The 27,955-nt window shown below is 36.7% G+C and overlaps 1 protein-coding gene across 1 annotated transcript in view; it reads left to right on the top strand.

The window, feature by feature from the left end:
• Window positions 1-27,955, top strand: part of rgs12b (regulator of G protein signaling 12b) — a 96,988-nt gene that overhangs the window by 63,769 nt on the left and 5,264 nt on the right. Inside the window, exons 5-17 of the mRNA XM_088911456.1 lie at window positions 6,383-6,552; window positions 6,788-6,880; window positions 8,033-8,176; window positions 8,644-8,823; window positions 11,085-11,235; window positions 11,479-11,576; window positions 13,167-13,358; window positions 15,120-15,193; window positions 15,591-15,717; window positions 16,858-16,954; window positions 17,824-17,894; window positions 18,463-18,616; window positions 18,916-19,545. Of these exons, the coding sequence (XP_088767582.1) occupies window positions 6,383-6,552; window positions 6,788-6,880; window positions 8,033-8,176; window positions 8,644-8,823; window positions 11,085-11,235; window positions 11,479-11,576; window positions 13,167-13,358; window positions 15,120-15,193; window positions 15,591-15,717; window positions 16,858-16,954; window positions 17,824-17,894; window positions 18,463-18,616; window positions 18,916-19,545 (2,181 nt within the window). The remainder of the gene's footprint in view (window positions 1-6,382; window positions 6,553-6,787; window positions 6,881-8,032; window positions 8,177-8,643; window positions 8,824-11,084; window positions 11,236-11,478; window positions 11,577-13,166; window positions 13,359-15,119; window positions 15,194-15,590; window positions 15,718-16,857; window positions 16,955-17,823; window positions 17,895-18,462; window positions 18,617-18,915; window positions 19,546-27,955) is intronic.

The raw sequence follows: 27,955 nt of genomic DNA, 5'->3' as shown, positions 1-27,955 counted from the left end.
TGATTGGGTAATCTTCCTTCAACCACCCATAATAACAGTTTGCACTTAACATTCGCTAGACCTTTTGTCATTCCTTTGCTGTTAATGTCAGCTTCTGTTGATTCAAACCTAAACTGGCCTAGCACTCAGGAGGCTTCATACCACAATAGGCACTCCACTGTTGAAGTTTTATCTGATATAATAGATTTGATGCGTTCAGAAATAATTTAAATATTGTCATGTTGCTGTTTTTTTATTTTCTTAGTTCTAGTTTATTTTGCTTTAACTTTGGTGAGATGTTTGTTTTTTTAAAAAATCCAAATTTGATGTAATGCTTTTATTTTATACAAAATATATCATATGTCTTGTAGATTTTCACAAAATACAAACTGATTTCTCAGGCTTCATATCTTTCCATGTGGAAGAAGGAAAACTGCCAATTTGGCATTATATCTTCTTATTTTCCGTTTAATGTCAGAACTGATTACGCTTCATTTCAGTGATTAAGTCTCTGAAAATGGATTTCAGTGGTGCTGTGTCTTTTGGTCTAAATCTGCTGTAGGGGACTATAGATGTTAAAATATGTTGTTCTATAACTCCAAAAATAGTAGGGACCACATGTTTCTGCATGAATTGAATTTAAACAGCTACTTCCCGGGTATATTGTGCTGTGGAAGAAAAAAAAAAGTAGGTTACAAGTGAATCAAACTTTCCTGTGATGTTTTGGAACTGTGTTTTGGACATGCTCAAGTTACTTTAACACATTTACCCTCACGTCGCTCACTTTGCGTTGATGGTTGTGTCATGTGGCACTCTAGTTTGCTCAGTGCGTACACATATTAGAGGGAACAGAGCCTGTCAAGCACTGTAAATTTCACAGACTGGAAATAAACAAATGGCTCCGGGGGGTTTGCATGCCCAGGTCATCATTCTCCCTGTGCTGTACAAGGGTTGTAACCGTAATGCTGAGACTCTTAAACTACTGAGGGGGTATAAAGTAAAAAATACCTGGCGATTCCAGATTTATTCCAAAATGGGAACAACAAATCTCCCATCTCCAGTGTGCCTTCTTTTGTGCAAGAATTATCTTAAAATGAGCAAACCCACAAGCACACATTTCTTACCACACACATTGGTGCAGTTTGTCTTCACACCGAGAAGCTGGAGGGACTCAACAGGGGGATGTGCTCTGACATTTTCTACTGACATTCCAGCCTCTCCGAATGGAGTTTAACTGAGTGCCATTGCACGTTTTAATACTTTCAGCATAACTGTGTATCTTTTGAGCAGTCGTTACTGGAAGTCTTTTCAATTATTCCATACAGCACAAAAATAGAAATATAACTAGATTGCATTTGACATTTTATTGTAAGAATTACCTTATTAAAGGGTTTTTACATCATTTTTTTCTAAGTAGGTCTGTTAGTGTTTATTTCAGCATCGCATTAATATTGCAAGATCCGTGGCCAACAGGAGTCTATAGTTCCCACCGCTCTCTCAACTAAATATTTTATCTGCAGCTCTTAAGAGCTTTGTGTTGGTCACCCTATCTGTTTTCCTGCTGGAGGCCAGAGGACTGACAATCAATGTGTTTAAGCTCCGTGACTGCTGCAGGAGCTCAGCTGCATAAAGAATAGCCTAAACCACAGTGTCTTTGGACTGAACAATAAGCAGCAGAATGCCATATGCCTTCAAGGGGAGCTTTCCCCCTCCTGTTATGGGAATTTTCTGATGAGAATGTTATGGATTCTGGAGGATGGTTTCCTGTCAGTGGTTTGAGGTATTTGGTGAAGTGGCACCACACAGGGTCCTACCAGCTATATCCTGGTAAGCTAATATGTTCACAACAGTGTAGAATGCTGTGAAGGGTTTTCTGTTATTAATTTCTCTGCTAGCCAGTTCTTGGACCTTCATGAAGGGAATTGTTAAAGATTATACTTGATGTTTGTGAGGAGAGGCAGAGTAGATTATACCTGTGTGTGCGTTGAAGACTATGTATGTGTCTATATGTGCTATTTATGCTACTATATATGCTTTATTGGTATTACTAATTAAAATTGCAGGAGAACATTGTGTATAAAATTCAAAGACTGCAAATAGTTGCCTTGACTTAACAAATTATTAATGATTTTTATTGCACATTCTTGTATAGAGCCATATTTAAAAATATCTTGCTTTACTTGTATCCTACAATGTTCTAAAAGCGTTTTGGTTTTTCAATTCTGTACCTTGAATTGAAGATATTTTCCTGCTTACAGTATTGAATGACCATAAAGCCTGCATGGTATTCTGTGACAGGGAAATGAACATGGTATTTACATGGATGGATATTCTTCTCTCTGCAAGTGTAAACCTTACGGGATATTAGAGCTTGCTTCTACATGCATGACTTATAGACCTGATAGAGGTATAATTACAGTTTGAGGAGGCAGGTTTTTACATGTCTCACTGACAACACTCACAAGTTCATAGGCAATACAAGCAAACACTTGTATTTGTAAGCCAACTGCAAACTTGCCTCTCTAGTCTAAGCAAACACCTTTATAGTTGTTGAACCATATGGTAGCCTGAGTATTTTCTATCTTAAAACGATGCCGTGTTTTACTCTGTATGTTTAAGGTAAAGTAAAGTTTACAACGCTGGGGCCCTGGGTTCAATTCTTCAAGTCCTGGGGTGGTGTAGAATTTATTTGTTCTCCCCATGTTCGCCTGGGTTTTCTCTGTGTGCTTCAGTTTTACTCCCATAGTCCAAAGCCATAATGGTAGGGTCATTGGCTTCTTGGCAAATTGGCTCTGGTGTGTGTTTGTGTCTGTGTGCCCTGTGATGGGATTGATGTCCTGTCCAGGGTGTATCCTGCCTTGCGCCCGCTGCTTGCTGGGATAGGCTCTGGCTCCCCTGCGACCATGCACTGGTAATGCAATTAGAAAATAAATGGATGGGTGTGTGTGTTTCCTAAAGTTTAGCAAATTTGATATAGTATTTGTGACACATGAAGTAAAAAGTTTGTATATTTATGATGTGAAAGGTACAGGAACAATTTTTATTGACTGTGTTGATCACAATTGCAAAAAATGAAGTCAAGAGATCCAGTTATTATATATTATATATATATATATTTATCTCTTTTAATAGTGTTTTTCAGCTGAATAAACATCATTTGTGATTTAAAGGACTTCCTGCAATAAGGGACTTCCCTTCCCCCATTGAACTGAAGGTTTACTGTAATAGGAATAAACTTGCTGAGATTGAACAGCAGTAAATTATGTAAAACTGGATTTTGACATTTCCAGTTCTGTTTTTCTTGAATGTCAGATTGTATACTTAATTACTGTCCTACCTTATACCGGTAAGAGTAACAGCTTCCTAATGATAAAAACAGTTTTGCAAGAGGCTGCAATACAATTCCTTGTTTCTGCTAGGTCTCTGTAATGAAAAAACGTTACAGGTAGATGGGTTTTCTGATAAAACTTAGCATGTCACTATACAATTATGAAAGTTTGATGAAGCAGTATTTTTCAGTAAAGGTTTCTGTCTGGGGTTCTATTGGGTTTTGCAGCCTGCAGGCCTGCGTGTTTCCACGTTCTGTCTGTAAACCAACAGTGAGTTCACAACGGGCTGCAGATACACTGCATTCCAATCAACAGCCTATCCAGCTGCTGGATGGATGCTTATCAGAATATGACATCATTGAGAGTTGTGTCTGTCCTCCACTTGACAGCTACACGCCATTATCCTGTCACAATGCACAGAGTAAAGAGAAGCATTCGTCCTGTCCCATTTTTACAGAACACGTGCAAGTATAATTGCCTTCAGTTTTCATACAAGATGGGTAGCAAGATGGTCTTAATGGCCTCTTGACATTCTTATCAGTGACATTTCTTATGCCCTGAGCCAAAATGGTGGCACAGCAGTGTGTTGGGTTGAAAGCCAGTGGTAGATTATAAAAGGAGAAATCTTATGTGTTGTACTTAAAATGTTAATTATTTATGTGCAAATATTCATACTGTATGTATATCCAATTTGAAAAAATAAAATGTAGGAAAAGTGAGTAATGTAAATATAAAATCTATAGCATTAGAAAGGGCCACGCTGCCACACAGCCTGTATAAGTATCAGTGGAGATACCACGGTTGAGTTTTGAAGAGGGGGAGAAGGAAATTTCATATTAAAAGAGTGTAGAAATCAAAGTTGTAACTAATCAGTGTTACTGCTATGGGCAAACTGCAGCTACTGAGAAACGTTTGCTGAGGAGAAAAAACAAAAGTAAAAGGACCAGAAAAGGTTAAAACAGTTACACTACCTATTGAAACCATGACCTAAAAGAAGTTTAATTACTTTAGCTTTACTTGAAGTATGGTTATTCTCCTTCCGTGTAGAGAACTGCTATAACCTGACATCTCTTTGGAAAGTTTTGTTTTTTCCTTAGCATCTTATACTGTTAATTAAAGTACCAGTTTCACAAACACCATCAGAATCTTACATATACCACTGGGTGAAACATGAAGGTAGGCTTAATCGTGCCCACAGGAGGAATCTTGACTAGCTAAAATCCCCTACAGTATGTATTTCCAGTGCTGCAAATATGTAAATTTCCCCCTTAATAACAGATAGTTTTAAACACTTTACCCGGTTCTTGTTCTTTAATGTGCTTGTACAGCATGGTATATTGATTTTTTCCTACATTAAATTTAAAACTTAAACTTCTTTATTGTACATCACTTTATGTATTGGGAAAAAGAATGCTAAAATAGTAATGAATAAAGTAGGCTAATAACATGGTGCAAAGTAAAATGCAGATAAATAAGCAATGTTTCAGAGCTGTGGAGCCTCTTTAGTTATATGGGGGAATAAGGAATAGATCAGAATTATAAGAATAAGGAGAACAAAAGGAAGACATTGTGAAAATACTTGGAAAATTTAGGGGAGGGAGAACAAAGCCCAGTATGTACTTGGGTAAGAATTTGTTTACTAAATAGTGGTTAGTAGTCGGCAATTTGTCTTTGTTTACCTTTACACAAAAGTAATTTTAATTTGTTTAGCTAATTGATGACTGTTAGACTACTTTGCAAGTCAGTCTTATGGGAGGAGCTGGAAAAAGTGTTAATTGTTGTCAGTAAAGGCGATAACATTTACGAGCTGTAGAGAAATAGCACAGCTGTTTCTCATCTCTAAAAATACAGTTCTCTGCATCAAAGTAAACTTAACATTTGATACTTAAAAACAGTGGTGTTAAAACAAATGTTCTGGAGCTTGTTCAGCATTTAGAGCACCCTAGAGGAACACCCAACAGCCAGATTACATCTGTGGTAACAGCCAGAAACTCTAGATCCTGAATGAAAACGTGAATACACCGGAGAAAGAACTAATTGAACTCAAAGGGCTCCAAGACAGTGAAGAAGTGACAACACCAACATTCACAAAGGCTTGCACTCTGGATTATCAGAGAAACATCATGGAGAAATATTGCTGCTCTGGAATGAGTCCAGAGAAGAGCAAACAAGTATATTCTGGGGTTTAATGGAATGTCCTGTACTGACAGGCGGAAGGAATTGAACTTTTTTAGTCTTGAACAGAAGATTACAAAGGAACACGATAAAAGTATTCAATCCGTTTCCAAATTAAACCCAGAATAAATACTGAAACACGAACCAACACAGGTCCAGACTCAAAGCCGAGAACAAATGACGCCTCCTTACCCAAAGCTGTGGGAGCAGTGGAGTATGGAACAAACTGGCTTGTTTTGCGAAATGGGTGAATGAGACACTTGAATCAATTAGTTACTAACTAGGAAATGAGCCGGGTTGATTGGCCTTATCACATTTGTCATCTGTCATCTGTTCTGATGTATGGAGGGAGGTGAGAATGGGGATTCATGGATATGGAAATGTGGGAGAATTCCAGAGGAAGTCAGAAATTCTTTAACAATCTGAGAGATTTTTTAAAGGAATTGGTCAATCATTGAGAGCTGTGGGACAGGGAGACGCGGATTTAAGGATATTTGTGGCTTTGTAAAGTCTTTCTAGAGCAGGACTCTTTGAATGCCATCAAAACGAAAGACAGAATGGCCAGTGTAATAATGGCTGGGACAGGTAAAGGGGAACCTAAAGTCTTGGAGACATCTCTGATCCCCTCTGCTCTGATGTTTCCCAAAACAATTGACCAGTCCATTCTTCTTCCTGTTTCTCCTGCCGTTTAAATTGACAGATGTTGATTGTTTTGCTTTACCTTGCCACTGTTGTTTTTTTCATTTTTGTAGAAGATGAGTAAAATTCCAGTCACTGACAGTTTTGAAGAAGTCATCATATCTGCCTACTCAGATCTTCTTTGTTTTGTGTATTCAACGAAATCCTGTGTTTTTACTGTTTTTGACATGGAACTTTTTTTTTCCCATGTCATTCTACAGAGTTGAACAGTGTAGACTTGAAGGGCTGTGGCAGTGAAAACAGCCTGAACAGCAATGCAAGTCTTCCGAGTGTCCAGAGCCACCGGAGACACACCGAGAGGCGTGTGGCGAGCTGGGCTGTCTGTTTCGAACGACTTCTGCAGGACCGTGTTGGTGTCAGGTATTTCTCGGTATGCCCATTCGATTTCTCTTTGCGTGAAAGCCATTGTAGAGCATGTGAGATCTTTTTTGTCTCTTTTTTTTTTCCCCACTGAGTTCTAAAATATCAGCTGTCGGTAATTTACAAGCAAATATTTAATCAGAATTAACTGGACAAAAGATTAAAGTCAGTTTTATTTTGTTTTGAATAACCTATGTTAATACTGTATGTTTAATCAAATAATGTTTTGTATTTTGTTTCTTTAGGAATTTCTTAAGAAGGAATTTAGTGAAGAAAATATTTTATTCTGGCAGGCCTGTGAATTTTTCAGCCATGTTCCAGAAAATGACAAAAAGCAGGTAAAAGCACTAAATAAAGATGAAGAAATATTAACAGAGTTTATTGCTTTATGGCTTATTATTGTATGGAACCATTTTAGCTAATGTAGGTATTGCAGCTTTCAATATAAAAAAGGTATTTTGGAGAAATATCCAAAGCTGTGCTTATATTTCTCTGTTCTTATTCTAATAACTTAACTATTGTACCCACCAAAGCTATGGGACAGGAAAGTCTAAATTGTGATTTTCACTGTGAACCCCTAATTATAATAATAATTTCTCATGAAAACCAAACCATAGTTTCAGAAGTCCTGTTAGAAATACTTTCAGTACTTTCACTCAAAAATGAGTTACTGTGTGTAGCTGAAAGCCAAAATGGAAATAAAATACCTTTTTGACAAAGAGAAAAGGCCATTTGAAATATGCAAGAGAAGAAAAACACAATCAGAACCTTGGCACAGAATATGGATATTCCAAAATCAACAATCAAGAATCTACTGATGTAGGAAGAGACTACAGGTTACCAATCGGCCAAGATAAACATCTGCGGTTGATGATCGAAAAATTATAAGGGTTGTCAAAGGAAACCCTAAAACCACCCTTAAATTTAATAACAACCTCCAGTGTGCAGAGGTGAATGCAATCCGCAGTTTGTAGAAGATTTTAAAGAAAACGCTGTGCTTATTGGATGGTGTTTCACCATGCAGCATAAGAATGACTCAATATTAATGTCCACTGCTACCAAGGAGTTCATCAAGTGACAAATCTGTCTGGACAAGATTTAAATAAAATTGAGAATGCCTTTTGCATGCTGAAGAACAAATTCACAAACCCTGACCAGACAGTGGGTCATAGAATTCATGCACTTACTGCCTTTTGGTCACTTGAAATCACTAGGCTAAAGTTTATTTTTGTTCTAATATTAAATGTATTAATGGAATGACTTGGAACCAAAACATTTATTATATTGTACTTGTCATTCCTATTAGGTTCGTGACCAAATTGCTTGATTGTAAAGCAGAAAGAACAGTTTTGACTTTGCTGCCATAATGCTTTTGGAGGGCACTGTAGATAAGGCTTTTAAAATGACATTTTTTGATAAATTAGATGTTCAACCATGCATTTCAGATTTAAGACAGATTGATAGCCCTAATTGTATTTTTCTGTCCTAAGCTTTCACAGAGAGCCAGGGAGATCTATAACAGTTTCTTATCCAGCAAGGCCACAACCCCGGTTAATATTGATAGCCAGGCCCAGCTGGCTGATGACATCCTAAATGCACCACGTCCAGATATGTTTAAGGAACAGCAGCTTCAGGTTGGTAATACTAAAGCTGAAACGAAGTAGATAAACATGGTGGCTGATAAATTTAATAGGAACTATTCTGTTAAATGATCTGTGCCATATAAAATAATTGGCCATTCTGCAGTAACCTGAGATGTTCTGGAGAGTGTAGAAGCTCAGTTTAAAGTATGTGAAATGTTAGTGTAAAGCTAGGATGTACACTGTTACAGACAATACAGTAATTTTACGGAATGATAAGCTTAGAATCACTGCTTCTTGCTTTTAAACGAACACCAGAAACTGTGAAGTCTCAGACTTAAGTATTGTCTCACCTACAGTATCTGAATCCCAATAATTTACAGTAATTGGAAACTATGTTCAATAAAACCTGGAAACTGTTAATAAGAATGGCTTGATGTGATCTGTATGAAATAAATTAACTAGTGGTCAGCAAAGAAGGTTAGTGGATTTGTAATATCTTTTTCAAACCTCCATTTCAGATCTTCAACCTGATGAAGTTCGATAGTTACACCAGGTTCCTCAAGTCCTCATTGTACCAGGAGTGCATGCTGGCGGAAGTGGAAGGCCGACCCCTGCCAGACCCCTGCCAGGTCCCAGGCAGCCCAGCTTCTAAGCGTAGCGTTGGCTCGGACCGGCCCAACTCCTCTACCCCAAAACAGGTACCAGACACCACTTACCCGCGGCCGGCAGAGGAATCCTACTCCGTTGGGCCCCTGAGCAAGGCCCTTAACCCCAGCTGCTCCAGGGGCGCCGTATAAATGGCTGACCCTGTGCTCTGACCCCAAGCTTCTCTCCCTGTTTTTGTGTCTCATGGAGAGCAAGCTGGGGTATGCGAAAAGACAAATTCCTGATGCACTAAATTGTATATGGCTAATAAAGTGATCTTCTTCTTCCTCTTACCCTTTGATTGCTGTGGGGTTTCCTGACTGCTTGTATTCAGGCTTAGCTAGCTGACAGCTCATATACTGTATCTTGTAACTGACTGTCATGGAGTATTCATCCATCCATCCATTTTCTAACTGCTAAGGGTGTAAGGTGGGGTACGCCCAGAATGAGACGTCAGTCAATTGCTGAGCAGACAAGCAAAGTCACACACTCGCAACAGGGCCAGTTTTCCCAGAAGCCAATTAACCAACCAGTATGCGTTAGGACTGTGGGAGGAAACCGGAGCACCCAGAGGAAACCCACGTGAACACAGGGAGAGTTTCACACTTATAGCACCTGAGGTCCGGAACTGAACCCAAGGCCCCTGCACGACAAATCAGCGATTCTAATGCTCGTTTTCTCAGCGCTATATGAGTGCCTTTTATGATTGTGATACACTTGAGAACCCATGTCACTTGATCTTACAGCAAAGGCAAACAAGGAAGGACATGAATTCTGTAGCAGTTCCAAAATGTTTCCAGATGTTCAGTTTATAAAACAAAATTTAATGACCAGGGTGAAACAATTAAATGAGATCAAAAAGCAGAATAATAAGCAGTTCATCTAAGTGAAATCTTTGAACTGGAAACTTATCCTGTTTTTTGTTTTGTTGTCTGTGCTGATAAACTTGTAAATGCTTGAGTGTTTACCCCTGATTTATTACTTTTCTTAAAAGTACCACGGGAACAGAAAATATTGAGAAGATCGTATTCAAGAACAAAAGCATTAACTGATTAACAGGGTCCTTACTGTTAAAGCAATGTAACAGCACCTTATTTTTCTATATTAGATTTGATCACAATTAAGATCTCAAAACACTTTACCATAATGATCCAGTTGAGTCAACAATCATAACTGAAACGTTAACTTTAATACTCAACTGTTCAACAAAACCTTGCAAAGAGCTTTGGTTAATTATTTTACAAGAAAGAACAATTTATTTTGAAAATCCTTTGAAATATTCTTATTGACTCAAGTTTTCTTTTTAAATTAGTTAACTTCCCTGCAGTGACTCCCTTTCATTAATTGTTCATTCAGTCCTCCCTTTCAATTAGAATTACATTTTTGCAAGGTGATCATAATCTCTTCATATTTTTTATGTACATCAGTGCTTTGATTTGAATGAATCTTCAGTGATTCATTAGACTTAAGAAAGGAATTTAACGTTAATGGTAGTTTTATGTGAAACTGCTTTGCCAGGCAGTTAAGTAGGTGATTATAAAACTTTAAATTAGACTTCTGAAGTTATCTAGTGTTTGTTTTAAATGGAATGCAGTGTGCAATAGAAAGAGGCAATAGAAAGGCATTTGTATTATTAGTATTAAAGGTGTGATATCAGGAACACTCAGCACTTGCACTGAATAGGGGGCTGTTTGAAACTTTGGAATGCTAAGCATTCATGTCAAAATGTAGAGAGATGCCATCAGTCATCAGTAATAGTTTACTCGAAGCTATAAATAATGTTTAGATGCCTATAAATAATGTTTGCTAGTTATTAGCATTTTTGTGTGCTTTTTTTGAAGACCCCTAGACATGTAAGGAAATAAAATAAACATTTTCAGAAGAGACTTTATACTAGATAATAGAATAAGATTTTGAGAGAGCATAAATATTGATTTTCAAAAGAGATTTAAAATAGGGAATTGAAAGTCTCTCTTGTAAACAAAAAGTGGTGTATTTTATAGTTTATTTAATAGGTTTTATGACATTATAACAAAGACATACAATAAAGCTAAAGACAAAAGTTCAAAGGCATTTAAAATCATCTTTTATGCATGTACTACCATGCTAAATAATAAAAGCGCAAGCTATCCTTTTGCACAGTCCATCTGTCTTACTGCGTTGTAATGATGCGTTCTCTGTCAGCTTACTCAGAACAATGCTTTTATCAAGTAGCATGGATAGAATTTTTCAGATTGTGGTAGAGAAATGCCTATATACAGTATAAATAACACCAGTGTTTTTTTTTATTTAAAAAAAATCTCTCTTTTCACAGGAAGGGAAGAAACCTAAGTCTGGGAGATCATTAAATGAAGACTACAAAGAAGAACATGCTGATAAAAAAAGAGGAATATTCTTTTCCTGGTCCCGGAACAGGAGTTTTGGAAAGGGACCTAAAAAGAGAGAGATTGGTGAAATCAATAGTGGTAAGTGGAAAAACTGCTTGTCAGGCAGGGGCTGTTTTTGATGATACCATGGAATAAGTGTGCAGTTGATTGTATTTGGTCTGACAGTGTTGTCCTGCAAAAGAATTGGGTTGCAGCATTTTTTCAACCATTCAGTTCTGAATCAAGCTTTCTATATACTGTATGCAGAACGTGAGGGCAGCAGGAAGTCTTTCATCCAGTCTGTCCTTTTATTTACTCACGCCACTCTTTGTAATTTGACAGATTTCTCGGGCAGTAATGGGAGACGGGAATCACAAGGGTCTTTGTCCTCCGGTGCTAGCCTGGATCTGGGCACCTCCAGTTCCATGGCAAAGAATGAGGTGAGTATATCATGCGTTTGGAGATTTCTGTATGTGATGATATAATATAAAAAGTAAATACAAAACGGATTACCATCAGTCTCGTGTCATTAAGTCAGACAAAGTCCTGACATAGTATATGTGCTGAACTTTTATTAAAGTCTAATTAAATTCTGATTTGTTTCAAGTAAGTTCCTGACTGTGACTGGTAGTAGCACTTTGTCAGCATGCAAGTCGCACAGTTTATTAAACTCCATAGAGACCATCAGAAAAAACCAGGACCATTCGTGATAGGCTAGGGATCGGGCTGTCACTGGATGGCAGTCCTCATCATTGATTATGCCAGATTCCGTCTGGACTCTCCTGTCCGTTTTTCCTGGGGCCCTCAGCCTGTAGCAGATCACAAAATTTATGCGGGAGAATCTGTAATCGATGGTGGTATGCCTATTGCAGACAGTTGTATGTTATTTCATAGAGAGAAGTTAAAGAATTATATCCGGTCCAAACTTAGTTTTTGTTGATGATGTTGAGCAAACAGCAAATAAAGAGCTACTGAGAGTGTGCCTGAAAAGCACCTCAGATTGAACGTTGATTAGCAGGGCTGGAAAATGTGATAGAATCCCATACAGTACTGCCCAGACCTTGGGAATTTCAGGATTCATGTATACAAGACTGAGGCTAGCTCCCTCAACAAGGTGTTACAGAACAGCAGTGTTCTGCGGCAGAAGTACGTGGTACTGAACATATGCAGACATGACAAATGACAGAATTATTTAAGAAGGAGCCCTTTTTTTTATTAGGCAGGTCTAAATTGTATACTGAATAAATGCTTTAAAAGTGTATGAAATGTGTGAAATGTCCTAGCTGAACTTGTGTGCCTGTGCTCTGTGGGAATAGTTGCTTTGCCATAATTAGTGTATTCCTGCAAAAAAGGACACTGATTTAATTTTACATTGTGTTCTTTCAAATGGTATTATGCACCTTTGGTTTATTTATTTTTCACTTCCATTTCTTTTCAAGCCTTTTATCAGATAATTGGTGCATGTTAGAAGTATGTAACACAATTTATTAAATGAAATTAATTATTGATTTACTAATTTAGTTTTCACACCCTGAGAATCGTTTCTTGCTCTTAATGTCCATTGTTAAAAATAAGAATGAATATGAACACATCTTCAAATTAACATTATCTTTTTGAATTTTGATAGTTCGTGTAATAATTAAGCAGTTTTAGCAATTCTTTTAATACAGTATTATTAGGAAAGAAAGCAGACACGTTCAAATAGGATTTTCCACATATTGTCAAAAAGAGAGGAACAGACAGCTACTGCAGTGTTTGTGGCCACTCTGTTTATGAAGTTTTCTTAAGATAATCTCTTCTGGAAAGCAGAAATTCGTAACTAAGTAGAGATACCTTCTGGAAAAACACAGTAGTAAGACAGTCTCCCTAGGCAAGCTGTGCACAACAATTGTGTAATTGTGAAATTGTGTATTTTAGGTGTATGTGTGTATGAATTTATGAATGTTTTCAAATAAAAAATAAAAATCCTCTATAATGTACATTTTTGGTTTGAACTGCAAATTGATTATTTCTAATTAAATTCTCTGCAGAGTGATGCCTCTGTGTCGGTCTCTGAGAAGGAGAGGTCTCTCAAGCAGTGCAATATTAATCTCCCAGATGGCTCGTCTTGTGCTGTCCCTATCCGCCCGGGAATCTCCATCAGGGAGCTGCTTCTGGGGCTCTGTGAGAAGCTCTGCATTAACTTAGCTGCTGTGGATCTCTTTTTGGTTGGAGGTGAAAAGGTACAGCCTGACTTTTTTTCATGTATTTGTTTTTTTTTATGAATTGATCATAATGTGATTAACAAATGTTTTAGAAACCCATCCCCTTTTTTAAGGAAAAGAATAATGTGTCCATGGGGATTATACATTGGGACACATTCAACCTTTTGAGGTGAACAAGTAATCATTTAAGCTATTTTTACGTTTCCAATATTGTAATAGTTTTGACCAAAGGTCTTAATTATTGAAAATAAATTATTAGACAACCTTAATTATTTTCAGACATAATCTACTAAATATCACAGTGAAGCAACCAAGTAGAAACCATTGAATTATTCAGGGTCTGCTGAACCATTTGTAGTTCAAAGTTTACATTATTTGCAAATACTGCATAGAATTGAATGCTGAACACTATTTTTGTTCTTGCACATTATTAAACAACATTTTTTTTTAATTAAACATTTCAAGGCACTGCTGTAGCCAAGGTCATTTATTCGCTGTTTATGAACTCAACACAGAATAGTTTTGTGCGTTTACAAAGTAAATCACTAATGACAAATGAGCACTTATACAGTAAGTAAGATAGGAGGTTGTTGACCATACAAAGCGTTTTTAGCACACAGTTCCAGGAACAGTAAGCATCAAATTAAACAAAGATTTACAGATTGGACAATGTGTCTTTCATAAAAAATGTTACACAGTAATAGCATTACACCGAGCAAAGTCATATTTGTTAGAATTAAAGTGCGGAAAACTGCCATGTTTATTCACAACCCTGTAGTTAGTATTTTGTCAAACCTCCTCTGGCAGAGACCCCACTAACAAGACATTTCAGCTTATGTGCTATGAGGCTCTGGTATAAAACATTTCACAATAGGCATGAGTCTTTTCTCAACATGAGCTTCAGTGATTTTATGCCAAATATAAGGCTGATGTTGCCCCGTACACCCTAGATAAAGTGGCTAGAAAATGAATTGATGGAAAAGGCTGACAATGTCCAAACAGCCTGATTTGCATTTCATCAGCACATAAGACCATTGATCTGTTGTCATTCAAATTATGTTTGGCAAGTTTGAGTTACCTCTTTTTGTGGTTTTGCCATCAGAAAAGGCTTGAAACCCAGATATGAATGCCACATTCATGTAGGTGACTTTGAGTGGTAGTTCCCATAATATGTATCCTGAAGGTGCTGGTTTGTATTGGAGATTGCTAACTGTTGCCTTTGGATATGTGGTTGCCTCTCTAACCAGTTGTTTCACTTACTTAATAATGGACACTACAGTAGAAAGCGATGGATTCAGCATTTTGATTATAGTTTTATAGCCATCCCCAATTCTGGAGGTCAGTTGCCATTTGTCAGCTCTCTCTAATCTTAACCATGATGATGTTTCCACTACTTAAAGCCGTGGATACGTCCTCTTATGCCCAATGCAAACAGGAAATCTTAGAAGACTTCTAAAAAAAACCTCAAGAGGTGCACTTCCAAGGAGTAGAATGTTATTTAAGAATAGTTTTTTTGTTGAAATGTGTTTAAAGTAATACTTAATATGTGTGAATACAGGGGACCCTCTTGTTTTCTGGAATTCCGTTAATTCTTTATGACAAGTATGAATTTGCTCTGTGTTGTTATAAAAATACAGTATACAATTATCAGCATTTTTAAGCGAGACATGTAACCATTCCCTAACAAATTCTGCTGTCTGATAACTTGAATATAACTTTTTTGCAAGCACATATCATTTTAACTTTTTTAATTTCGTCCTAATTTTTATGTGCTTCAAGCCTCTTGTACTGGACCAAGACTGCATGACCCTGAGTTCACGAGATTTAAGACTAGAAAAACGCACTTTGTTCAGGTAATTGTAATGATTATTTTTAAAGGTCTTTTAATGTGTCTTAGCTTATTGTTAAAAAAGTGTTAAATATTCTTGGTTACTGATAATTGTAGCTTTTTATCTCTCTACCACATTTTTTCCCACATAAATATTAATTTGGAATATTTCCCGGTTGTCAGTGATTTTGGTTGGATGTTCTGTGGATCATACAGTACTTTAGGTGGAGCTAAGAGAATATAGATAACAGAGATGGGTAACAGGAATCATATTTGGTTACTAGAAGTCTGGTTGTATGTTTTGAAATTGTTTCCATATTTTTATCAATTGGTATATGAACTGTATAGCTACCAATTTTGCAGAAATATTACATATGAAAAGTTGTTTTTGATTACAGTTTTTTATTTGATTTTTTTTTCAGATTGGATCTTGTACCTATCAACAGATCTGTTGGATTGAAAGCCAAACCAACAAAACCAGTCACAGAGGTTTTGCGTCCTGTAGTAGCGAAGTATGGCTTACATTTAAGCGACTTGGTGGCCAGAATTGTAAGCAGTCGTTTGATTTGTCTTATAAACTATTCAAAACTGTCCACTTTTTTCTGAAACCCCCTCCAAAAAGCAAGTGAATTGTACTTCTTTTGGGGAGTATTGCTCTCCATTGCTTATGACAGTGCCGTGTTTTACTGAAACACTCTGATTTTTATAGAATGAAAAATTGTGTGCAGCTATGTGTGACTCATACTGGCTTGACTGTCAAAAGCAGCTGAAAGAAGGTAGTTATTAACAATGACATTGCACTTAAAATATGCTTGTGCTTGATCCCAGGATTGCCTGCTGTGCTTCCCACGTTTTTAACTTTGTAAATAATTTGGAAATCTGTTTTGTCTTCAATATCTGATATTCCACAGTGTTTCCTGAAAGGTTCTTGTTCTTTTTTGTTGGATTTTGTGGGTTTTGAAAGATAGATTTTGTGTCAATTAATCTTCATTCACACAAGGAACATATCAAGTTTGAACTTGTGTTAACTACATTATCTGCTTGAGATTTAAACCAAGATTTAGATGGATTGTTCAGTTTAATCTGTGTTCATGTAGAATAAAGAACGCACATTTTACTTTGTACACATTTCATACCTAAAATAAGCATATCCTTAATAAAGGGAAATTATTTGCAAAATTATTTTTTGCATTAATTAAAAATAATGTAAATAGTGTTAAATTAGTAGAGTGGTACAGTGGCGCAGTAGTTAGCACTGCTCCCTTGCAGAACTGGGACCCTGGGTTCAATTCTAGACCTGGGGTGCTATCTGTGTGGAGTTTGTATGTTCTCCACATGTTTACATGGCTTATCTCCATGTGCTCTGGTTTCCTCCCATAGTCCAAAGACATACTGGCAGGTAATTGGCTTCTGTTGAAACTAGCACTGGTGTGAGTATGTGTGTTTGTGTACTACCAGGGTGTGTACTACCTTGCGCCTGTTGATTGCTGGGATAAGCTCCGGATCTCCTGCGAACCCAGAATTGGATGAAGGAGTTAGAAAGCGAATTAATGGATTTTAAATCAGTGTGTTTGACCACCTAGACTTACGGGCACGTACATTAATCATTCAGGGGAACAAATATTTTGTTGTTTTTCTGACGTTTAAATTAGTCTCAGTCATCCCTAACATTTTGTTGTGTTTGTGCAGAGTGGAGAGAAGGAACCTCTGGACCTTGGTGTTCCTATATCAAGTCTTGATGGACTGAGAGTAGTCCTGGATGTAGCAGATCATGCTACTGGTAAAGGTAAATGGCAGTACCTGAAAACTATGCTTGTTAATCTTTTGTCTGTTTGACTGAAGCTGAAGCTCAAAGAAACTTTAAACCCTCAACTACAATACGTCTTACTTTTTAATTCTTCTAATGTCATTTACTGATCCATCGTCATGATGAATTCCGCAATGCTACTGATGCTCCTTTGGTCACTGTTTATTACAAGATTAAATCTGACATTATAAGAACTAGCTGATCCCTCAGATCAGAATACCGAAATTTCATGGAGAAGACGAGGATATCGACATTTTGTACATCAGTTGTTTTTTTATTTTGTTCATGATGCTATTAAGTCACCCTCTTTGCCTTACGAGAAAAGGGAACTCAAACGTTTTTAGGTTTTTAAATATCTTAAAAACAGAGCTTTCAATTTTTTAACCTTCGTACTGTAGATGTGTGATATGGTGTTCTGTAAGGAACTGCTAGCTATTTTAAATAAGCTTGTGTGTGGGAGGAATCTCAAAATGACAGTTGTACATTTTACATTTTAGCACCACAGATATCAAAGACGAAATGGTATTCTAAAAAGCACAGCAGTCAAACTGTGTCCAAAGAAGCTTTTAGTCACAGTATCACAGACCAGTTTTAGGTAGTGTTTATATTTTACAGTAGCCCTGAGACTTCAAAGCTTTGACTAGGTTATTCTATAGCTTTGAAGCTGTGACATGGCAGTTATTGGTTTTTAGTCTTTTTTTAGGTCACACTGTGTAGATTTCCCTCTTTCATGAAATTAGTATATATTACTTTTCATCTAATCTGTCCTAGTTATAGTTGTTTTTTTATTGGAATGTGTGGTAATAATGACAGTGACCTTAATCAGTTTCATTTTGTTTTTCCAACAGACAAATCAAAGAGTGTTCCTGTAAAACAATCCCATGCCCCACCTTTAACTACCAGAAGTCATTCAACAACAGTAAGATTTTTTTTTAATATATGCATCTGAGGGTACACTGTTCATTTACAACTGAAAACAAGAATGTAGCTTCTTTTACTTTCTCTAAAGAAAATTATTCTGCTGCTTTTATACATACTGTGCTGGATTTGCGCATCTGTGTGCTTTCTTTTGTGGTGATTTATGATTGGCGTTGTGGAAAATCTTAAAACGGGCTTGCATAGCTTTCTGCAGCTGATTTAACCCCTACCTCTCCGATTACTAGTTTTAAAAACGGATTGCAGTAGTTTAGCCTCTTGGCGCATTACAGCTTTTCCTGCTCTAACCATCAAGGGTTTATTTAGGAAAAGATGTTTTGTTTTTGACAGGGCCTTGGGATTATCGGAGGAAGTTACTAAAATATCTGGCGACGAATCTTTTGGGGGTACTTCTTAGTGGCTCTTTTCAGTCCTCTTGCACCGTCTCTCATGCTTTTTATAGACCTCTACTCACAGTGGGATCAAGTCAGGGGCTCGTGCTGACAGACCTCCCTAAACCAGTGTCGGGACCCCCACCCCTTAATTGGTGCATTCTCATTGTTGTAATCTAGGGAGATGAAAAACCCTCAGGAAAATCCTCTTCTGTGAAAGCCAGAGTGGAAACTGGAAAGGCTTCCAGGGAGGCACGGCAGTTGAGAAAAGAAGAATCAGTTGATAAACTGGGAAAGAGAAAACAGAAAAAGATTAATATAGATGAAGCTGAAGGTAAACCTGCCTTTAAAATGTTATTGTATGCAACAGGTTCATTTATTAGAGTTTAGATGAAAAAGCTTTGCCTTCTGTCTGTCTAACCCTTTCCCTTTCTGTAGTAAATCTGTCTGCTTAAAAACTCCTTTAACCATACTAATATTTTTTGGAGAGTAGTTCTCTACCGCTGTCTGTGGCTGTCTCGTGTTTAACAAAATAATCACTTTTGCATGCGCACTCCTTGAGAAAAACAAACGGGGGTGGGGGGGGGGAGTTCATTTCTGGAAAAAAAAAAGATTTGTGTGTCTTTCCTGCAGAATTCTTCGAACTCATATCCAAAGCCCAAAGCAACAGAGCGAACGACCAGCGAGGTCTGCTGAATAAGAAAGACTTAGTGCTGCCCGATTTTCTCCGCCTCGCTCCAGAGCCTGCATGCTCCACCCCAGCGTCCCACAAAACGGGCCACGGGAATGCGAGGGAACCTGGGGGCACGGAAGCCACCGACAGCTCCTCACGCACGGCCCAGAATGACCGATCGGTTGATTCCACTTTCAACTGCGGTGAATATTCAGGTCCCGCTAAGTCTTCATCGGGGCAACACCGACAAGCTTTGATGCCGCCCAATGGCCACAAACCCGAAAAGAAAGAAATCGCCCCTTTCAGCTCCCCACTTTCTCCCATTCTCCACGCTCCAGACACAGGGGGCTCTCAGTGGGAGACGAGAGCCTCGGACTGGAAAACCGACACAATACAGACAGTTGATGATGAGAACATAGCGGACTTGACCTTAGTTGGAGAGGGAGATATCACCAGTCCAAACAGTACTCTTTTGCCACCCTCTCCATTACCGCCATCTCGTCTAAGCAGCCGGGCCGACCCCAGCTTCGCCCCACCAGCTCCGTGTGACAAGAGCGAGGAAACCTATGTTCTCATCCATTCCAGCTCAGGTATTTCAGGAGTGTGATATCTATGTTTGTGACGAGTGCATTGCCTTGGATTGCTGTGACTCAAAAACCAGAGCAAAAATATACAGTAAAATGTTGCAAGTCCAGACGTGTCAGGGGAAGGAGGGTGTGGTGTTAAAGGGAGTTTTGAGGTCAGCATTGGGACTTTTAGTTCTTGTCATTTACTTTGTTTTGTGTAAACAGGCAAAGTCTGTTCATATTTCCTATATAACATGCAGGCTCAATCAAATCACAGTGATGACACACAAATCCTGTACATTGCAATGCTTTACTGCTAGGAATTTGTGTGATCTTGGAATGCCACTACAGTTATTCATGTTAGCTCGGCTTTTAACGACCAGTTTCTGCAAATTATTGGCATAACTGAACCAATAGTGTCGATCATTAACAACATCTTTAATTTCCACTGGATTGCAGCAATGCTGGATTAAACACCCCTCCTTTAGTGTGTTAAACCAGCCGTATGAAGAAACAAAAAACATTGGAATTCTTACTAAAACTCTAATCCTACCTTCTGGGTACTCTGATAACAGTCATATCTATACAACCTTATTTAACATATAACCCACTAGATATGTTAAATAACCATGCAACATGTCCCTGGTGATTTTCTGGTGCAGAGTGAGAAAGTCTTTTAATATTGCTGTTGTAACTTCATGTGTGCCAATTACAAACTTCTGTTCTCTGAGCAATATCATTTGTTGTATTAAGAAGAGACCCATGGTAATTTGCTGATTCACAAGATTACATCAGACACTGGAATACTGGGATTCACTGATATTTGCTGATAAATGATAAATGTTTTCAAGAATACCTGAAGCTCTTCACAAATTTCTAATATCAGGAAACTAGTTTCCAAATTCCCTGTACAATACTTTCTTTAATTGACACAGTTTTTCTCAGTGTCTCAGTATGTATTCCATTGAGATAGCCTTGTATTCTAAGTCTCTTTTCCTATAATGTAAAGTATTATTTACTGACACTGAAAATTATCTCAACCTTCTACGGTTGGAAAGACTATACCTTCAAAAGGAGAAGTCTGGAGCAAGAATATTATATCTTGCTTCAGATTCTTGATATAAATATCAGGTAATATCAAAAAACATTTTAATTTTGACATTTGGATTTGCAATATTTCATTGTATTATTATAGTTGTGGTTCCTCAAATGCACTTTATATTGAAAATAATTGTCAATTTTTGTCAATTGTTATGGATTTCAAGATGTTGAATTGAGCTCAAGCATTTAGTCATCGATGTGCATGTCATGCATTTTAAGTTTGAATTACTATTATTTTGTTAAGTGTGGTAAATACAATACCAGTGGTGCTAAAGACTACAAGACAACCCATCTTTCTCTAGTTCATCTTACATGTAGCTTAGATTTAGATGTAGCACCTGTTTCAGACAGTAGGCTGCATATCGAGGCTATTTTTTGTTTACTTTTGTCAAAAGTATTCACCCAAGACCTTTTTATGACCCTGAGCAGGGCGATTTAAAAGCCTTGAACAATTTAGGAAACTCACAGCATACAGCTTTAACTTGTGTTTCTGCAAGCCATCGTATATATACAAATCATCATATTCAGTGGAGAATGTGATGGTTGAAAGATTTTGCATGGGCTATAAATAATTGAATACGTTTCTCCATGTGTTTACAAATTGCACACAGAAAGTTGATCAAAGCTGGACACACTATGTGAAGGCTTTCATTTCTCTCGATTTCACATACCTTTCTAAAACTATGAGTGATGTTGAAATGATCTCGGTTCTCCTTAAAATTGTCCATTTTGTTTTACATTCTTGTAATTTGTCCTTTAAATGAAAATAATATATTTTCCTCTGTCCTGTCTTCCAAAAGCTGCAATTCAACACTGTACCACAATTTATTTAAATTGGACTCACATTTCAAATTCACTTTAGCTTCAGATATGCTTGATGTGATCTTATGTACTTGCTTAAAAACTGATGGTTCTAAAATGACATTTTATGTTATTTGGTAATATATTTTGACTAGAAAATATCAATTAACATAACCATGAAAATGTCGTGCTAGCTGAAATGTGCCAATTATGTATATATGTACAGATTTATAAGAATGATTTCATTGTTGAATTGCTATCCATTTTCCTGCTCATTCTTGTCTGATATTTATGCTGATTAATTCTGTATCTGTGTTTAATTAGAATTAATAAATGTTAGAAATGAAATCACAAGTTTGTCTTATAAATGTGATTTTAAATTTACTTCCTTGCCATTTCATGTTTCTCATCTATCTCTTCACTCTTAATACTGTGACAGATGTAATATCAGACTTGATCATGACAATCTCATTATCAGTTTGTCCCTGATCTTAACATTAACATAGGGATTCTTGCTTGAGATGTACAGTATACTATACTGACCTGGTAGTTTTTTCTGCATCTCAGATGACATTAGTAGTGTATTGTACTGTGTTTTTACAGTGTTCTTTCTTCACTAAATATTGGGAACATTGTCATTGCTATTTCAGATTTAATCACTTCTATGATTTCTAACAAAATCTATAGATGAATGATACTGATAGTTATGTATAGACTTAAAACTGATTTTTCATTAGAACTGTTAGGCTGTCTTCTTAATTTTTTATCATAAGGTTCACTGTTGATCATATTCATGTGAATGCGGAGTGGGTGATATTGATTGTATTTTTCAAATATGAAATCACATTTAGTTCATTTGAAAAGTTTATGTTGTGCTTGTTGGTTTCGGATATATAGTGGTCTTTGTTATCAAAGATAGACTGTCCCCTTTAGATTAAGTCTGGGGCTTATGTTGAAAAAGCAGGAAACCATGACTGACTCCAACTAATCAAGTATGCATCAAGTATGAATGGTTAGCAGCATTTTGTAGTGGATGGCAGCTGATGTGCTGAAAACAATGCTTCTTTTTTTCTTGACAGTAAATTTTCAGCCATAAACCTTGGGTGCGCCCCCAATTAATTTATTTCATCAAGGTCTTTTGAAATGAAAAGACATTGTGCCTATGGAGCATACTTGGCTACCGAACAAATACTGGCCACTGTCCTGCAAATGCTGACCTGGATATCATCTCAGTCATGTTGGAATTTCTTCCAAAAAATGGTCTGGGCATCTGCCTCTGTGATATCTTATGCTATTCTAATGTGCATTAATAGCAGGAGTTACACAAGGTTTTTGTGGCACAAACATATTTCAGCTTTTAGTGATAATCCTTAATATTTTTCGTTTTGGTTATGAAAGTTCAGAGTATATTAAGGAACAGATATTTTTATTTGTTAATTCTTAATGCTCAAGTTAAGCCTTCCTGCAGTTCTCTGAATGATTTTCATTCATTAAAATGTGAAAAATACGTTGAAGTTTTTTTATAAGCAAAGTTGATAATTATAACCCAAAATGAGAGATGGGAAAAATAGTGTATGGTTACATAACTAGTATTTCATAGGTTTTCTAGCATTGAGTTCAGGTATCACATCTTTTAAAGCTTTCACTTAAGATACTGTACATTGAGTTAAGATCCCCAAATATTTCACAAGCATGTAAGTTTTTCTGAATGCCTTACCTTGAAGTCTTTGAATTACAAAGACGCTGTTTCCAAACATAATTTATCACATGATTCGTGCATCATTGTTTCTCGTTGACATTTGACTACAGATTATTTGTTGTGTGCTTTCAGCACAGTGACCACAAACAAAAAAGAGACACTTTCACAGAATGCTGCAAATCCACGCATTCACGTGTGCAACTGTGTTTTTCCTGTCTTGCAGAACAATCCAATTTGTAAAGTCTGCATACCCAATATAGTGGAAATGACAACTTATTTGATTGAGTCTGTGGATATACTGAAAGTAAAAATAGCAGATGGGGAAATACTGCCAAGCCTAGTTTTATACCAATACAATTGATTGATTGAAAGTTTTATATGACAAACATTTCCAGTTGTAGCTAAATAAAGTTTTATCAATACACAATTGTTTGGGAAATTGTGCCTACACAATAAAAGTCTTTATCAGGAGATAGGCAAAGTCTGTAACTACAAGGACTTCATGGATGGCAAGAGAAGACAGTCCAGAAGAACTGTCGGGAACCGCTGAATTGCTGGTTATTGCTGAATTTGTGATAATTCCTGTTAGCTATGCAGATCTGTTAACAACCTTTGTTGGTAGCAGATAACCTTAGTAGAACATTAGTAAAGCACAGAAATATCTAGCAGTAATACTGAATACTCACAGTGAAGATGTTCCACCAAATGGGGAATTAATGATCTAGGCGGATATATAATCATCTAATGTCAGGGTGTCAAACGGGGAATTAAGATAAGATCACTTTATTAGCCATATAAAATTTCTTGCATTTGGAATTTGTCTTCGTTTCTAGTAACTTTTTTTTCTGCATGTACTTAAAAAACAGTACTGGTTTTCTTACTCTTTTTAAATCGATTTGTGTAATTTCCTAAAACATTCTGCAGTCAAGATACAAATAAGGGTGCACTACAAAGTTGCCGTGATAGTATCATTTATGAATATCTGTTTTATTCTCACTGTAATTTTATTAATTACATTAGGATAGGAATGAATATATCGAAACAATTCCAAAGTCTGTAAGGAAAAAAAAATCTGATTCGTCTCCGGCCGTGACAACTTTGGCCTATAAAGAAAATAAGGTGTGATGGACAGTTGTGACTAGTGTTTCCACACACCATTGATGTGGCCTCCCTGTAAGACAGACTCGCACAGTTCTGTAAATCTCTGAAGCAGGCTGGCATTTGAAAGCTATTCAACCTGGTCACACAGGAGCTACATACCTAGTATTAACAGGTCTTCTTTCACCTCTAACAGCCTCTGAAATATGAAGATATTTATGCATTACAGTTACTGCTACAGTTACTAAGTGTTTTCTTTACTTATGGAGCTGGCTGTGCATACATTTGCTCTGTGCGTATATTCACAATTTTAACTTTTATGTTGAGGGCAGTTTTGGATGATATTTAAGTAATGTTACACAAAGCCTACAATCCTCTTGTGAAAATCGATAGCCTTGAGTTTTTGACCCACTGTACTCAAAAGCCTGGAGCCAAAACCTTTCTATTTACATTAGTAATCAGTACAAACAACTATTTATCTACTGTAATCACAAATCTTTCTATTATCTTCTAGTTTCTCTTAAAAAGATGAAGGGAAACAGGTCATAGAGGGAATAGCCTTTATTTAACCGACAGAGCTTTATCTATTAAGCTTGCAAATTGCTTCTCAAGCTTCTTTATTACTTTGCCATCTGCAGGTAAGGGGAGCAGTAATTGTAAAAAATATCAGTTAAAATGCTGGTAAACATTTTTTGAAAATCAGATTACAAAGGTTCCTATTATTGTTCACACCTTGTGCTACACCATGCAGAAATACAAAACAAGGACATTTATTGTCCGTGGTTTATATATAGTAAAAGTATAAAAGATTTGCAGCACAAGAACAACATCTTTAAAAATCAGAATAATTTCAAGGATATATACAGTGCTATATAAAAGGCTTTTGTATTGTTTTACTCTTCATTCAGTTTGCTTTCATTATGCAAAAAGGCAATTCTAGCCATTTTGTTTTAAGATAACTTAATCCTGTTAGAGCTAATACGATAGTACATCGCCTTCTAGGATTATTAATGTACAGTATACACAGTAGATAAAAACATGGTTTTTATGAAGAGGAACACCTTTTGAATCATTGAGATTTGACTGGTAAATACTGTATGATGAATTAGCGACAACTATATTTCAAATTCTTTCTTGTTGTTTCCGATCAATGCGAGTTGTAGGTTGCTCAACCAAAAGCTTGATTTCTTCTCAAACTAAAACTGTACAAGTCAAATATTGTTATGAAAGTTTAAAGCAGTAGTGGAGACTGAATAAACTGGAGCTTGTAACATATTGAAACTGCTGATGGTATCTAAGAAGTTTTAGACTTTTGCATAGCAGTGCACAATATGGATTTTGGTAGGGATACATAGAGATGATTTTTGCTGATTTTCTTTAGTCCATGGTATCAGTAATTTGTTCTTTGATTGTATCAATGTTTGGTTGTCAAATGATTGTGTCAGGAACACTTGCTGTTATAAACTAAATTATTATTAGCTTCTAAAAGTGTGATATGATAAATAAAAATAGCCGATTAGTTCTTCTGTATGATTCTGTCCATGAAATGCACGAGGTGAGAGAGCCCCGGTCTTTAATGTTTCTAACAGCACACGCAGAACATCAGGATCACTAGAGGGCAGCAGCAACTTTTTCCATCATGATCTGCGTTTGCATTTATTCTGCCAGGGAAGATGGTGAAAAATTATGATGGGAACATTAAAAAATTTTGTGGCAGATCTATGGGTCTAAAGCTCAACATTCAACACTTTCAGGATGTCTGGGATATCTGGGTATACATTTTTTGCTGCTTCCTGAGGTGCACCATGGAAGAAATATTGTATTCGCTAACACATCATGTAAAAAATAGAACTAATCAAAGGGTAGGGTTAATTTCCCTTTCAGATAATGCCTGGCATTTTATTTTCAAAATGTATAACAGAAATGTAGAATCTTATATTTAACTTCATGTAGTGTTAAGGAGGGCTTTGTGGTAAAAACAAATCTTAATATTAAAAAAACAAACATGACAGTTCTATAGAGAACAGTTCATACTGCTTCCCAGTGCTTCCTAACAACCTAAAAGTGGTTTGTTTCTTAAACCTTATTTAGCTATTTCTTAAAATCCTATCAAAGCTGAAAAATGTGACCAGGCAAATCATTCTCTTCTGTACACTGCACTGCATTACACTGTACTCCACTGTGCTATTTACCTCATGTGCTGTACTCTTTACTGCCATCTTGCCCTGGCAGATTCTGTTCTGTTTGCAGTGTTTCAGTAAAACTAATGTTTTTGAATTTGAAATGTTTTCAATTTAGCATGTCTAGATAAACTTACCATACATTATTAAGATTTAGATTTACAGTATGTAGATACTGTACATATGTGTCCTGTCGAACCAGTTAAAGGTTAAGTGAAATGTCTGGAGCTTCAATGCAGCCTGAAACATGACCAAAACATACAAGAACAAGGTCATCAAGGCTTTTGAATATTCCAGGCAAATGTAACAGTCATACAAACTGTTAATGTACTGTAAGTCACATTGTAAATGTCATTATAAAACAAGTTGGAAGACATACCTAGACTTAGGGAACATTGTAAAACAAATCAGCAGTTTTATTTAGGTTTTCTGTTCCAAGATTCTTTTTTGTGAGAAGTCTTCTGACAGATACAATGAAAGGGAGTAAGTGACTGAATGTCTGAAATTGGCTATCTGGGAAAGAAATATCAGACCATATGTGACAATGTCCTGTGAGGATTATTATTTATGGATGTGTTTAGTCTACCAGTTTTCACAGAAGTGGGCATCCCATCTGCCATTAGTTGTTTAGAACAAAGGTCTTACACTTCCATTTTTAGTTGGTTGAGTCTTCATGAATTAAAAGCTTACAAAATTCAGATCTTGGAATTTTATAGTTAAAAAACTGCAGATCCCCTTTTCTGGGTGTGTTTCTTTCTGCTACATCCTCTGTGCTTGCACTGGGTCCAAACATATTGTTGTGTACTCCATGACAAATAACACATATACATATCTTGCACACGTTTAGTGACAGACAAGGGGAGACACTGGGTATAAATAGCAATCAGTTATGAAGTGAAGCACTAGGCCTTGTTGTTATGGTAGAGGATTAAACTTGGGTAGACACTGAAATAATCTTGTCTGCCAGTTATAGGGCTTTGAGCTAATGATTTCACTGTTGGTCATCACAGGATCAAAGACTCTTTCCATGGTATGTTTGTCTGTCATAGTACAACAGTTGTGTCATTGTAAATTAAGAGGGTTTCAAACCATGAGTAATATAACAACTAGTAAGAATTATACAAGGCTAGACCTGCTAGTTATCATGTTTTCTCAAAGAGTCAAGATGAAACTGAACTCCTGTTGTATGATACATTTGAAAAATGTTTTCTATACAGTATAAATGTGCTGCCTAAACAGGAGCAGAACTTAACAGTGTAACATTCAAGGTCTGTGGAAGTGACGATGTCACACTTAGTTGAACAGTAATGAAATAATAAATGGGGGAGTTGAAAAGAACATTTTGTGTTATTCGGGAGAGCTTTTTATGTTGAAAAGCAAGACTTTTATTTTAGTCTTGCAAACTGCTTCCCTCAGCTTCAATTTTGGCTACACCAAGGTAATGCTACATAGTGAAAAGTGGTTTTAAAATGTAAGATTGTACTGTGAAAAAATCTGTATTCCTTTCAATGCAAGGACCCCATCAGGCACAGCTTTAGAGCTTCTTACATACCTT

Source organism: Atractosteus spatula, chromosome 1 (genome assembly GCF_055471065.1).
Source record: "Atractosteus spatula isolate fAtrSpa1 chromosome 1, fAtrSpa1.hap1, whole genome shotgun sequence".
Classification (NCBI taxonomy): Eukaryota; Metazoa; Chordata; class Actinopteri; order Semionotiformes; family Lepisosteidae; genus Atractosteus; species Atractosteus spatula.
The sequence above is the reverse complement of the archived record's forward strand: the minus strand, read 5'-3'. Positions and strand labels throughout refer to the sequence as shown.